Source organism: Trichosurus vulpecula, chromosome 5 (genome assembly GCF_011100635.1).
Source record: "Trichosurus vulpecula isolate mTriVul1 chromosome 5, mTriVul1.pri, whole genome shotgun sequence".
Lineage (NCBI taxonomy): Eukaryota > Metazoa > Chordata > Mammalia > Diprotodontia > Phalangeridae > Trichosurus > Trichosurus vulpecula.
The window spans coordinates 686108-699301 of record NC_050577.1 but is presented as its reverse complement, the minus strand read 5'-3'; the positions used below and the strand labels follow the sequence as shown (position 1 = coordinate 699301).

Here is a 13194-nt window from a genome sequence, read left to right as displayed (position 1 = left end):
TCTTTCTGGGTACTAGTCCTAGCAGAAGGGCGCAGCTCTTGGCTCCGCCCCGTAGAAGACAAGGAAGAGGACAGATGCCAGATGTTGTTGCCCGCTGGAGGGAGCTGGCCTTCAGTCTTTCCCAGCTCCCTATCTTCTGCATTCTCTCTCTCTCTCTCTCTCTCTCTCTCTCTCTCTCTCTCTGGCCTCAGTCTCCGTCCTCTTTCCCTCTCGATCCCCGTCTCTGTCTCCGGCAGTCTGACTGCCAAGGCGGGAACTCCTCCTTCATGGCCAAGCTGTTGGCGCTCACGGTCCTGGGGCTGGTTCTGGCGTTCTTGGGAGAAAGATTCATGGCCTACAGGTGAGCTGGGGGCCCTGGGGCCTGGGAATAGGGGATGACACAGCCCTGGCGCTGGCCCCAGGACCGAGGATCAGACATTGGGGCATCAGGGCAGAGGAAGAGGGCAAGGGATGACTCTGGCCCAGTCCCTCTGACTTTCCTAGGGTACTCTCCCTGTAGATAGGTAGGGCAACCAGGTTGTCTCTCATTCCTTCCATCCATCTCCTGGAGTAGCTGCTGGTCCAGGGAGATCCCCGACCCAGGCTGCCTCCCCAATCCTCCAGTTTCTCCAAGGGTCTAAGGCCTGAGGTTTTTGGAGGGAAACAATGGGACCTGGAGCCCTTCCTGGACTGCCCACAAGATAAGGGTGGGTGTTTCTAGCTGAGCCACAGACTGCCTGCCCAAGCACAAGGGGTGCCCGCGCAGGCACCACACAGAAACAGACACACAGAGATACCCAGAGAGATATAAGGACATCCAAAAACACACTCAGACATTCCCAAGGGGAGCAGCACAGAGAAAGCCAGAGGTTCAGACAGACAGACCAACAGAGGGGGCAGCCCTGGCTGCGGCCTTGAACCTTGCCCTATTCCAGGTTTTAAAACTCAAGACTAAGGATGGTAAAGGGGGTAATTTTAACACTCAGGCTTCAGAATTCAGAGCAGAACAGCTTCCTCCAAGTGCCCAGGGCCCTGGCATGTAGTGTGTCCAGACTCCAAGTTCTTATCTGAAGAAAGAAGTGAAGGAATTCCCTCTTCCTACCTCCCCGCAGTGGCCTCAAGGCTTTCTGGCCTTTGGGAACATGAGCTGTCCCAGGAGGGTGATAGTTCTTGTTGCTAATAAGAAAAAGAACCAGGAAAACTCTTAAAGCCTTAGAAAAGAGAAGAAAACCTGGCAATCTTCAGCATGTGGGCATTGTCCTTGCTTTGGCAAAATCCATACCATGACATCCTGAGGGACCCAGGTTAGGCAGAGTTCAACTCTGCGGCAGCTCTGGGCACCAGGCCTGAGAAGTGCCCCCTGCCTTGTTATAGTGTATGCTAAGATGTCCCTGGACCCTGGATCTGGGCCATGCCCTTCTTTGACTGGGCATAGGGCACATTGTGACATCCATAGGCACTGGGCTAGGCATTGTCCCTGCCTGGTTATGGTGCAGGCTGAGATGTCTCTGGGCACTGGAGCTGGACAATATCCCTGCTTAGGAGTGGTGCATGGCTACCTGGCTGGAACTCCTTAACAAATACAAGGAAACAGGGAGGCTAAGGGCTAAAATTGGACTTCTTGGGTCTGTCTTCCCATGACCCTTTTAAAAAATTTCTCACTGGAGCTTGTTTTGAAATGGCAGCTGTTTCATATGCATAGAGAGTAAATAGATCTTTGCCCTGTGACTTATCAAGTCCTTGGCTGCATTCCCTGATTAATTCAGACACCCCACCTCTCCTATCTGCATGGGGTACAAAGCCTTCTAACCCTGCTCTTATTCATGCTTTCACTCGAAACCAGTCCTGTTAGTCCTGTTTCACAGATGAAAAAACTGAGTCTCAGTAAGAGAAAGTGACTCACCCAAAACCTCAAGCTAGAAAGTCAATTAATCAATCACCATTTATTAAGTACCTACTGTGTACCAGGCACTGTGGTGAGCTCTGGGACTCTGACCCTTATTGTGGTCATTTCACCCCTGGATGGTGGAGGAGACCCATACTGGAGGCCCGCTAAGATATGCATGGGTGCCAAGGGTTCATCTTTTTTCCCTTCTATGAAATTTTTCCAGACAACGGATGAAAGTCTCCTATCAAGTGCACCCAGTTGAACCTCCCAGCTGCCACCTAATTCAAGGACTAGGTACGTATGCCATTTGTCCTGGGACACAGACAGGGACTAAAATTCTCCAAAGCTAGATTCATCACTTTCATGGGTTAGGGCAGGGCTGTCCAAAATATGGCCAGTGGCCTGCATTGAGATTTTATGTGGCCTGCCTGTGGGTTTTAATTTTCACAAGCACAAAAATAAAATAATTATTTGCATGGAATGCATATTCAATTTTTTAATTCCATCACTAATAAATAATTTCATTGATGTTAATTTTCTTTGATGTTTTTAAGCAGTATTACAGAGAGAACGTATCACACAGAATTTTCAACCGATCTGTCTAATGAGTTCTGTCTGTACAGTACAGACTAGGCAGTATGCACCTACCTTTATATTGTTGTGTTGTCCCTTTGTCGTTTTGTGTTTCCTTTGGCGCTTTGCACCTTTGCCTGTCATATTCATGACGCGCGTTCCCTCACTTTCTAAGAAGTTATGAGGCAACCTTTTATATGTAAAATCTAGCCTTCAACTGAACTGTGTAATTTGCAACCAGACCCTTTTTATCCTAACAGAAGTGAAACAGGAGAAGATTTTTTAAATTGCTGTCAATAGATAGGTACCAAAATTGAGGAACTTTGGGCTGAAGATGTGGTCAGTGCTCAGAAGTACCTATTTATACAAAAGCACATGGTCAGCTATGACGTTTATTAAATGAAAGTCCTGATGTTCATTGACAGATAATTCTTTGCCCAATTTACTGTCATTGGCTACAACAAGCATAGAAATTGACACAAATGCCTTAGTAAACGAAGCCAAGCTTCCTCAGAGCTCTCACTAAAATGGAAAATCAAAATATATTGTCTATTGTTTCAATAAAAACTTTTAAAAGTACTATGACTTTTCATAGTGCTCGCTAAACTTAACTAAGGTAAGACTACAAATTAACCATCATATTAGTATTTTTTATTCTGGGTGCAGCCTTCGAATAATTATTTTATTTTAATGAGGCCCTAAGGCAACCTAAGGTTGGACAGCCCTGGATTAGGGTTTCAGTTTCTGCTCATGGCGTGGCCTTTCTCCCACTGACCCCAGGCCCATACTTCCTTCTTCCCAACACTCCCACACAGCTCATGTCCTGATCAAAACTCATCTGGACTGTTTTGATGCCTCCAGCTCAACTACCCAGTGATACCCATGCATTGGGAGGTGCTCAGGGATCCTAGAGGTCATGCATAGTGCATCGCTTATGATATCTTTTGAGATCAATTGGAGAGCTTGATGATCATGCCCATTTCTCAAACAATAAAACTGAGACTCATTTGAGAGGTAAATAACTTCCCCATGGTCACCCAGCTATACCTGAAAACTTGATCTTCTACAGCCCCACTGTACCTCCACCCCAAGCAGTCCATACTGAGCTGTAAGGGGCCCTCACCATTAAGTGCCTCTTCCTCATCTTTTGAGACCAAAACCACATTTTCCCGGCTTCCCCACCCCATCTATTTCCACCTAGTTGATTCCAACCATGGGAGTCAGTCAGGTCCGATTTCCCAAGTTAGTCAATTCCTATCTCGACTATCTCTAGCTTGTCTCCAACTACCTTCCCCCTTAGAGGTCCCTGAGCTGATCTCAAGCTTTTGTCCTTTGTTCCAAGGTCCACCAGAGCCTTCCATGTGGAATGCCTGTTCTCCCTGCCTCTCATCCCTTGGCTTGCAACTTTCCCAGATGCTTTCCCAGTGCTTGTCTGTATTATCCCTGTTTGTTGAGGGTACCTCATCACACACCCTGCCCCCTCCTACCCCAGAAACCAAGTACTGGCTTTGGTTTGTTCTTTTCAGGCATAGCATCATGACGTTATTAAGGATTATTCCCTGACTGGAGGTCCTCATTACAGCTCTGGGGAGTCCTACCTCAGGTCCTGTGGCCCACAATTGGCTGACAAAATGTTTGGGTCTCAGGAAGGAACCACACCGAATTAGGCTGGGACTCCTCTCAGTCCCACCCACCCAGTGCAGGAGGGCTGGATCCTGGTGGTCTTTGGGTGTCAAAACTGGTGCTCAGCATCAGAGCCTTCAGAGTGAGGAAAGCCGTCCCCCACTGGATGACCCCAGTAGCTTCTCCCTCCTCTGACTTCCCAGAGCTCTAGCCTGCTTTGTGCAGAGCATTACCCTCCTGGGAGAACACTGCATTCTCTATAAGGAGAAGGGAGGGATCATCACAGATACCTTGTATACTCCCAGTAGAATGTTAGGAGGGCAGGGGCTGTTCTGTTTTTGTCTTAGTTGTCCAGGTCTGGGGACCAGCACAGCCTGCCCAGAAGAAGTAGGCAGGAAGCCCAAGCATTCACAGCCTGGCTCTCCCAGGGTCATGTAGAAGTTAGTGACAAAGCAAGACTGAAAGCCAGGTTTTCTGACTTCCTAGGCAGGCAGGGCTGTGTCCAGGAGAGACACCATGCTTTCTTCTCTCTGCCAGCCTCCCTGAAGTGTCTAAGGCCTCCAATTCCTGTCCATCCAGTCCTCTGCCAATCCTTTAACTGCAGAGCTGAGCCTAGCCTAGAGTAAGAATGAAAGGGTCGATGCAGATCAAGGTGATTCTGACTGAGTTTCACTTTTTTTAGAAAACCAAAAACCCGTTTTTGAGTTCTCATTAATAATGTGTTTGTGGTATTTTAGAATTGGAAAAATAGATAAATATAGATGATGGACAGATAAGTCAATGGGTAAGTCAGGAGAGAGAGAGGTGGAAAGTAAACGGATTCATGGATGGATGGATGGATGGTTAGGTAATAGAGAAGTAGATGGATGGATGGAGAGATAAATAGGTAGATAGATATGGACAATGGCCAGATGGGTAGGTAGATGAATAGATGCATGGGTGGGTGGATGTACACATGTTAGTCCCTGGAGGGCAGGCTGGATACAGAGACAATGCCAAGCATAGCGCCTCACACAACAAGTGGGTAATCAATGTTTAATGGATCAGTTGGTTGCTGTCACACAAACTCTTGTTCTATGCTATGCCCCTTGAAGAAAAGAAGAACAGGAAGTATGAAGAGTAGGGAGGGTAGAGGAGAATCTCAAATGCTGGATGGAGGGAAGGGAGAAGGGGAAATGGAGGAGACACAGAGGGAATCACACAAAGGATGAGAGAAAAAGAGACTGAAGATGGGGTAGGAGAAGGCAAAGGGAGAAAAACAGGGACAGTGAGGGAAACCAAACAAGTGAAGGAGCAGGGGAAGAAGGAGAAACAGAGGCAGACTAGCAGGGGGAAGGGGGAAGGGAGAGGGGAGAGACAGAGAGGAGAGAGACAGAGACAGAGAGGAGAGAGACAGAGACAGAGAGGGGAAAGAGACAGAGACAGAGAGGGGAGAGAGACAGACACAGACAGAGTCAGAGAGAGTAGAGAGACAGAGAGAGGAGGGAGGCAGAGACAGAGACAAGGGAGAGAGGAGTGACAGAGTCCAACAGAAAAAGAGAGAAGAGAGAGACAGAGACAGAGAGAGGAGGTAAGAGAGGCTTTTGATCGGTTTGGAGCGGACCCTGGGTGGTGACCCTTGAAGCTTATTGAGCTGTCGGCTAGACCGTTCACTGATTAGCACCCCAAGCTATTCCTTCTGCCTTACACTCAGGAGCTCCAAGGCTATAATCTCCCTGACGGTGGTCCTCCTTGCTTACTTACCCTTCTCAGCCTCCACACAGGCCTTCCTGGAGGACTAATGAACTCTCCTTGAATAGTCATAGCCTAGAATATCAGCATCAACCCTAAGGCCAGTCAGTGTATGGTGCCCACGTGGGGGCCCTTTCAAATACAGGATTAAGAGTAGCCATGGTGGAAGATCACAGTGAATTTCATTAAGGCATCCATAAAGACCCTTTAAACCTGACCAAGCACTGAGCAGTCCACAAAAGGCTTTGCAGTTCATCAGAGACCTTAGATAACTATGTACATGGGTTCCTTCCCAGCCCCACCCTGCCCTGCTCCCTCATTGGCTGCTTCCCAACAAAGTCACCTTGAAAAGTTACTCTGCAGTCAGTCAGTGCCTTTTGGTCTGAAGCCTAAATAGTTCCTGAGGACAGGAGAGGTTCCTTGTCTGGCTATTTTAGAAGAGGCAGCCCTGGCCTGGGTTTCTAGTGCTCTGGCCAGGATCTATTCCAGGAAAAACCATGAACTAGGCTCAGCCCAGTTTGTCTGTTTGAAGCAGGAGGATACGCACTGGGTCAAGGTAAAAGGCTGGAGTAGAATATAGTATGCTTCTGCTGAAGTAAAAGAAAAAAGGACAGGTAGCAATCCTAATCTCAGACAAAGCAAAAGCAAAGACAGATTGAATTAAAAGAGATAAGGAAAGAAACTATATCCTGCTAAAAGGCACCATAGACAATGAAGAAATATCATTAATTAACATAATGCATCAAGTGGTATAGCATCCAAATTCTTATGGGAACCAGCTTTACAAAAAGTCCTTACAGCACTGTGGTGGATACAGGTGCCAACTGGCAGCTTGGTTACACACTGCCTCCTCCTAGGTTGCAAATCCAGGGCAGAGTGAGAAGGGGACCTGACCCTGGGTAGTGTCCTGAGAAAAGGGTAAGCTCAGAAGCTAGCAGCAGCAGTGGTATGGCTCAGATATCAGGTATGAAGCAGGGTCTCACTTTCAGCGTCTGGCCCAGGCTGCAGAAGAATAACCAGGGCAGCAGTCCCAGACCAAAGAGAGCCTAAAATTCTGCCGTTGACCCAACAGATTTTCCCAGCTGGCTGATTGGGGGTGGGGGGAAAAACAGGAGGGGAGTCTATTCTTCTTTTTATTGTCTACAGTTATTTTATTTTTCCGTTTAATAGTATTTTGAGGTTTCTTTTCAATTATGTATAAAGATAGTTTCCAACATTCGCTTTTATAAGATTTTGAGTTCCTAATTTTTAGGAGAGTCTGTTTTACACCAATCCAAATCTAGGTCAGAAATTTGCAGAGACAAACACTCTTTGGGTACAAATGCAACTAGAATGCCTGAGAGAGATAAAAGAAGAGTTTTGAAAAGGTTACAATGTTTTTCTAAATGGAAATGAGAGCGCTGGTTGGAGGGAATGGAAAAGCAACTAGACCAATGGAAGAAAGAATTGGAAAGGGAATGAACAGTTTGTCACAAGAGGCACAAAACCTGCCCAAACAACAAACTCCCTGATAATTCAAATGCACAAAATAGAATCCCATGACTCCATGAAACAGCAAGAAATATTCAAATAAAGCAAAGTGAAGAAAATGTAAAATATCTCATAGAAAAACAACTATCCTGGGAAGAAGATCAAGGAGAGAAAAATGAAAAGTCACTGAGCTCTCTGAACATGACCACCAAAAAAGAGTCTAAACATCCTGTTTCAAGAAGTCAAGAAAACTACTCACATGTCTTAGAACCAAAGGGCAAAGTGGAAACAGAAGGAATCCACCAGCGACTTCCTAAAAGGAACCCACAAATGAAAACTCCCAGGAACATCACAGACAAAATGCAGAACTTCCTGATCAACATGAAAATGCAGCAATCAGAAAGAATTCAAGTCCTACAGAGCCAGGCAGGATCACAGCACACATGACTTAGCAGCCCCCACTATAAAGGACAAGAGGACTTGGAATACAGTATTCCAGAAGGCAAGAATAACTTACTCAGCAAAACTGAGAATAATACTACAGAGGATAATGAAGTGAAATGCTTCCAGCATTCCTAATGAAAAGAGAGAAGAGTTGAAGTTCAAAAGCAAGAGCAAAGAGAAACATTAAAAGGCCAACATGAATGAACAATGACTGAAGACTAAACAAAGATCAAGTGTTCACATTCAAATATGGGGAGATATTACATGCTTCCCCTCTGAGCCCCATCATCTTCAGGGTAAAAGAAGGAGCACAATTAGACAAGGCTCGGAAGTGGCTGTTGTGTCTTGATGATCTTATGGTGGTGGGGGTGAATGGAAAGAGAGAAGAAGAGGAATACATGGAAGGGGGCATGAAGAGAAAGGAAGGTGTGTACTAGAACCTCACTCTCATCCGAACTTGCCAAAGGAGGGATGAAGAATAAGAAGAAGAAGGAAAAGGAGAAGAAGAAGAGGCAGAAGAAGAAGAAGAAGAAGAAGAAGAAGAAGAAGAAGAAGAAGAAGAAGAAGAAGAAGAAGAAGGAGGAGGAGGAGGAGGAGGAGGAGGAGGAGGAGGAGGAGGAGGAGGAGAAGGAGAAGAAGAAGGAGGAGGAGGAGAAGAAGAACAAGGGTAAGGAGGAGGAGGAGGAGAAGAAGAGGAGAAGAAGGAGGAGGAGGAGGAGGAGAAGAAGAGGAGAAGAAGGAGGAGGAGGAGGAGGAGAAGGAGAAGAAGAAGAAGAAGAAGAAGAAGAAGAAGAAGAAGAAGAAGAAGAAGAAGAAGAAGAAGAAGAAGAAGAAGAAGAAGAAGAAGAAGAAGAAGAAAAGAAGGAAAAGGAGAAAGAAAAGAAGAGGAGGAAGAGGAGGAGGAGGGGAGAGAGAGAGAGAGAGAGAAAGAAAGAGAGAGAGAGAGAGGGAGTGGAGGGGGAAGTAGGTTAAAGGAGGGACTATTCTTAAGCAAAACAAATTCTGTGAATGCACAAAAATATTTATGACTCTTTCAGAGGTAACAAAGAATGAGAATCTAAGAGAGGGCCCATCATTTGGGGAAAGGAGGAAGAAGATGTGGTATGGAAATGGATACTATTGTGCTAAACTCATCAGCACAGTGACCAACCAGGACTCCAGAGGACTAATGAGGAAATCTGCTGCCCACCTGCTGATAGAGAGGCAGGCTCACACTACAGAGTAAGATACTTCTCTAGGACATAGTCAATGTGGGCATTTGTTTTGATTGACGATTTGATGTCTATGATGAGTTTCCATTTTTCTTGTGTTCTCAACGAAGGGGGTGGAAATGGGTGAGAGTGAGAAGGCAAATTTTGGATGATTAAAACAAATACAATATTTTTAAAAGAAAAGGCCGTGAGGAAGCTAGAGCATGTCTGGGGAAGGCTGGATTCTCCCAGGTGACGAGGGTTCCGCCTAGCTGACAGAACTGCTTTGGAAACCCTCCCACACTATTGGCACAGAAGGGTGTCAATTTCCAGTCCTTTAGCAGAGGGAGTGGGCTTCTTCTGGCCAACCAGGAGCAATGGGATGATGTTTCAGAGGGGCCAACTGAGGCTAGATGACAGAAAGAAGTTCTTAACTGTTAAAGCTATCCAGATATGAAAGGTGGCTACCTTGGAGAAAGGGGTAGGTTCACACTCACAAGTGGAAGCTGGGTGGCCATTCCTGGAATATTAAAGATCTAGGGATTCCTTTTGTTTAAATAATATTTTATTCTCCTCCCCATTACATTTATTGTGAGAAACATAGTTTTGGGGATCACTGGACTTCCTAGGCAGGGCCAAAGTCCTGAGGAAGAGCCCTGTGATAATCCCTAGGGAAGGCTGTACAGACCACAGGACTCCCAGGGGAAGACCCAGTGGTAGCCATCCCTTAATCTGTGGGGATCACAGGGCCTCTTAGGGGTCAGACCCTAAGGAGGACCCAAGTGATGGCCCCTTAGGATGGCAGTAAGATCACAAGGCTCCCGAGACAGGGCCAGAAGTCCCACGTGATGTCCCCTTAAGAAGGCCATGCAGACCACAGGGTTCCTCAAGGGAATCCAGAGTGGTAGCCCTCTTAACACCGCAGTGGGGATCACAGGACACCCCAAAATAAGATCCAGGAGTAAGCCTGGCGAGCTTCCGCTGCCTGTTGCTTCCCTTCACTTGACCTTAGGAAAAGCCATGTGATTTGCCCATTCACACCCAAAGAACGCAAGACCAGAGTGGGCAGAAGAAGGCATTTTATTACGTTCCCCGAGAGAGTGGGTATAGTGCTCACGGGAACACTCACACTGATACAGCTGCAGGAGCAGGGGTAACCATTCCCTCCACTCCTGCTAGAGTCATGATTAGTTTACAATCTTTGTTTTTTTACATAGTTTTCCTAGGTTATACAGTTTATATAAATAGGATAATAAGGATACAGAAGCAAAAGTGAAGTTAATTAGATTTTCCTTGTCTTAGTTTAGGATTAAAATATATTCTTTTACTTCTCCTACTTTCCCTCTTTAACATATGCAAATTATGCAAATCAGTAGGCCTGGATTCTTGACCAAGACCAGAGCCTAGATAAGCTTGAACTGGTTCAAGTGGGTTTGGCCTCTCTAATTCCCTAGACTGCCTTCTCAAAAAGTATACACATGCGTATAAGCCTCTGACCTCTTACCTGACTGACCTTGAGGCCTGGTCTCTGCTAAAGCTGGGGTGGGGGAGGGCAGGGAAGCACACCTTTAGTTCTGTGGAAACAAAACTCCTCCTCCCATTTCTTACAATTTCCCCCTCTTCTTTTATTCAAATTTTTGTTTCCACATTTTTAATATTCCCTTACTCTTTCTCATCTGAATTTTTCTCCTTAATCATCACCCCCTTAAATATGGGAAGGATTGATGGACGCATTGACGAATCAAAGGGGGCAGTCCCCTTTGTAAATACAGATACAGAGACCCAAAAGAAAACAATAATGCAACCGTCCCTTTAAGATTCAAAAGTCTCTTCCCATAAGCTGTCTGGCAGGGAACATCAGTGAAGTCTTCTGGTCCTTGGTATTTGTTCCAGCCATCTCCAGCATCTTCTTCTTGCCTTCTTGTAGGAACCAGCTTTCTTTCCATTCTCCTACAAAAGTTACCTTGGCACAATTTTCTAATCCTTATACCCTGATCATTTTTACAAATTCAAAATTGGAACTTAAACATGGCCAATTGCCATGTTTAAGAAATTTTACGCCAGAACCCAGTTCCTCATACTTTACATTAACTCTTTATATAGTTTACTTAACATGCTTTACATTAACATTTCCTCACCAGGAGGATGATATTTCACTAAGGAATTAACAGCAGACTCCAGCACATACATAAATACATTAGATAACCCAATTCTTAACACAGTACATTTAACATCATAAACTTTTAGTCATGCCATGTTTCTTTGATGGCATTTACAAAATAAACCACAAGCCATTCTTCTTTTAACATTACTAATTGTAACAAAGCTTTAGACAAGCATGATATTAACCAAATACCAAAATATCCTCACAAGCCCTTGACCTAATTGTCTCCATACCATTTCCAAGAAGAAAACCTAACTTAACACTAGTCCCAGTCCTAGAGTAATCTAAGATGTTCCATAATCAATTATTTTAATAGATTTATAAAACCTTCTGATTATAGAAATTTGCCACCAAGAGAGTAGGGACTTAGAGTAAGGGGACCATATTTTCCCCAGCTTCCTGTCAACTCCAGGCAGAGGTTGTGTCAAACTGCAAGCTGCATTGAGCCAGGCCTAGTCTGCCAGGTTTCAGTTGAGGCATCAGGTCAAGACAGTCCCACCTCAGCACATGCTGAACAGTTGCCCCCTCAACTTTGCCAAGAAATCATACCTGCAGCTCATGCCTGCCCTCCCACAGGGCTGCTGGCATCTTGGGTCAGCCTTCCTTGATACTCACACCTGGAGTTAGACTCAGAAAAACAGTCAGTTAACAGTTCTGTTAAGTCTTTGAATGACAAGTTCCAATAATTGGTGACTATAAAGTCACATTGCTTCAGGAACATCCTTAAAGCTAGCTCTAAATAGCTTGCATGCATTTCCTCCCTTGTTCATAAAATCTTCCCATTAAGATCATAAGTTACTGCTCTGACACATTTGCATCAGTTTCTCCTCTATTTCTCTATTCTTGTCTAATTATACCTGATCTGAAAGAATTGAACCATATAATTTTTCTCTTTATGTTTTAGATGATGGAATGAATTCGAATCCACATTTAACTTTTTCCATCAACACAATTCTACAACTTACCTCTCCTAAAGAGACTTACTTTGAAATTCCTTTCCCCAAACTGAAGATGTCTCTGATTTAGTTCCAGTGATTAATTACACTATTTGTATCAATACCTAATTGCTCTTATATCACTTTAAAACATCTAAGGACCCTATCCCACAAAGATACAATATAACTTTAAATCCCAGCCTTAGTCTATGGGATAATGATTCGATAATATTATCTCATAAAACTTCTCCCCCCCCCCCTTTTCGGATTTTTGCTCCCACACTTCTTATTCACTCCTATTCTCAATTTGTTTTAACATTAATTCACATTCTTCATCATCTTTCCCATCATCTGTTTTTACAATCAACATTTTTACCCTCCCTCCTTCATTAAAATATACCGCCCCCATACCCTGAATGGCAGTTTTGGTAAGCAATTGTATAATACAGGGTATACATAGAGGTAACAAGAATAGGCCACATAATGCTAGCAGGAAGACTCCAATAATTTGTTTCCACCAGGGACCCTTGAACCAATCAGACCAAGGACTGAATGGACTGGTCCATGTCTGAACTGGGACATGTGGTAGTTTCCTGATACTATTAGTAATTTCTTTTATAGCCCGTCCATTATCATCTATTTTTATGCAACAACTAGAGAGGTTGAGTTTCCCACAAACACCTCCCTCTTCTGCTAGCAAATAATAAGACAGCCTCTCTGGTTTGGGTAGCCTGATCAGCCAGTAGGTCCAATGCCTCGGCAGTCTGGTTGGTGATAATCTCTACCACAGATTGTAATCTTATAAGTCTGTTGAGGATATAGATTGGAGTTCGGTATCCCCAACTCCCATCCTGGGCCCATGTAGCAGGCCCATAGGTTTGAACAATTCTTTGTGGGGGCCACTCATCTCCCCACCCATTGGCATCCCTGGTGACTGTTAGGGAAGTCTCTATCCCCCGCTTGAACCTCTCACTTGGGGGCATTAGATCATCATATAGCTGTATTCCCAATTTTTTTTCCTTCTTATCCTGCTATAAAAGAAAAATTCTGGTCTAACCAACCCCACATAGCACACCCCTGTCCAATTTAAAGGGAGATGGGCATAGGCCGTATGGCCACAAATCCACTAATGTCCTTTTAGGGCTGGTCGCTCTGTCTTGTGTATTTTGGAAGCATTCCAAAGAAAGGGATAATATT

General features: G+C 44.8%; 1 protein-coding gene across 3 annotated transcripts in view; it reads left to right on the top strand.

The window, feature by feature from the left end:
* The window catches only part of LOC118850271 (serum paraoxonase/lactonase 3-like), a 120656-nt gene that overhangs the window by 38380 nt on the left and 69082 nt on the right, over positions 1-13194 (top strand). The window contains exons 1-2 of one of the 3 annotated variants that reach the window (XM_036759537.1): positions 64-340; positions 2091-2161. The exons of 1 other annotated variant lie outside the window; for it this stretch is intronic. In XM_036759537.1, coding sequence (XP_036615432.1) covers positions 75-340; positions 2091-2161 — 337 coding nt within the window. In that variant the 5' untranslated portion in view covers positions 64-74. Of the gene's footprint in view, positions 1-63; positions 341-2090; positions 2162-13194 lie in introns of those variants that run through there. One more of the 3 variants, XM_036759536.1, reaches the window with a different exon arrangement.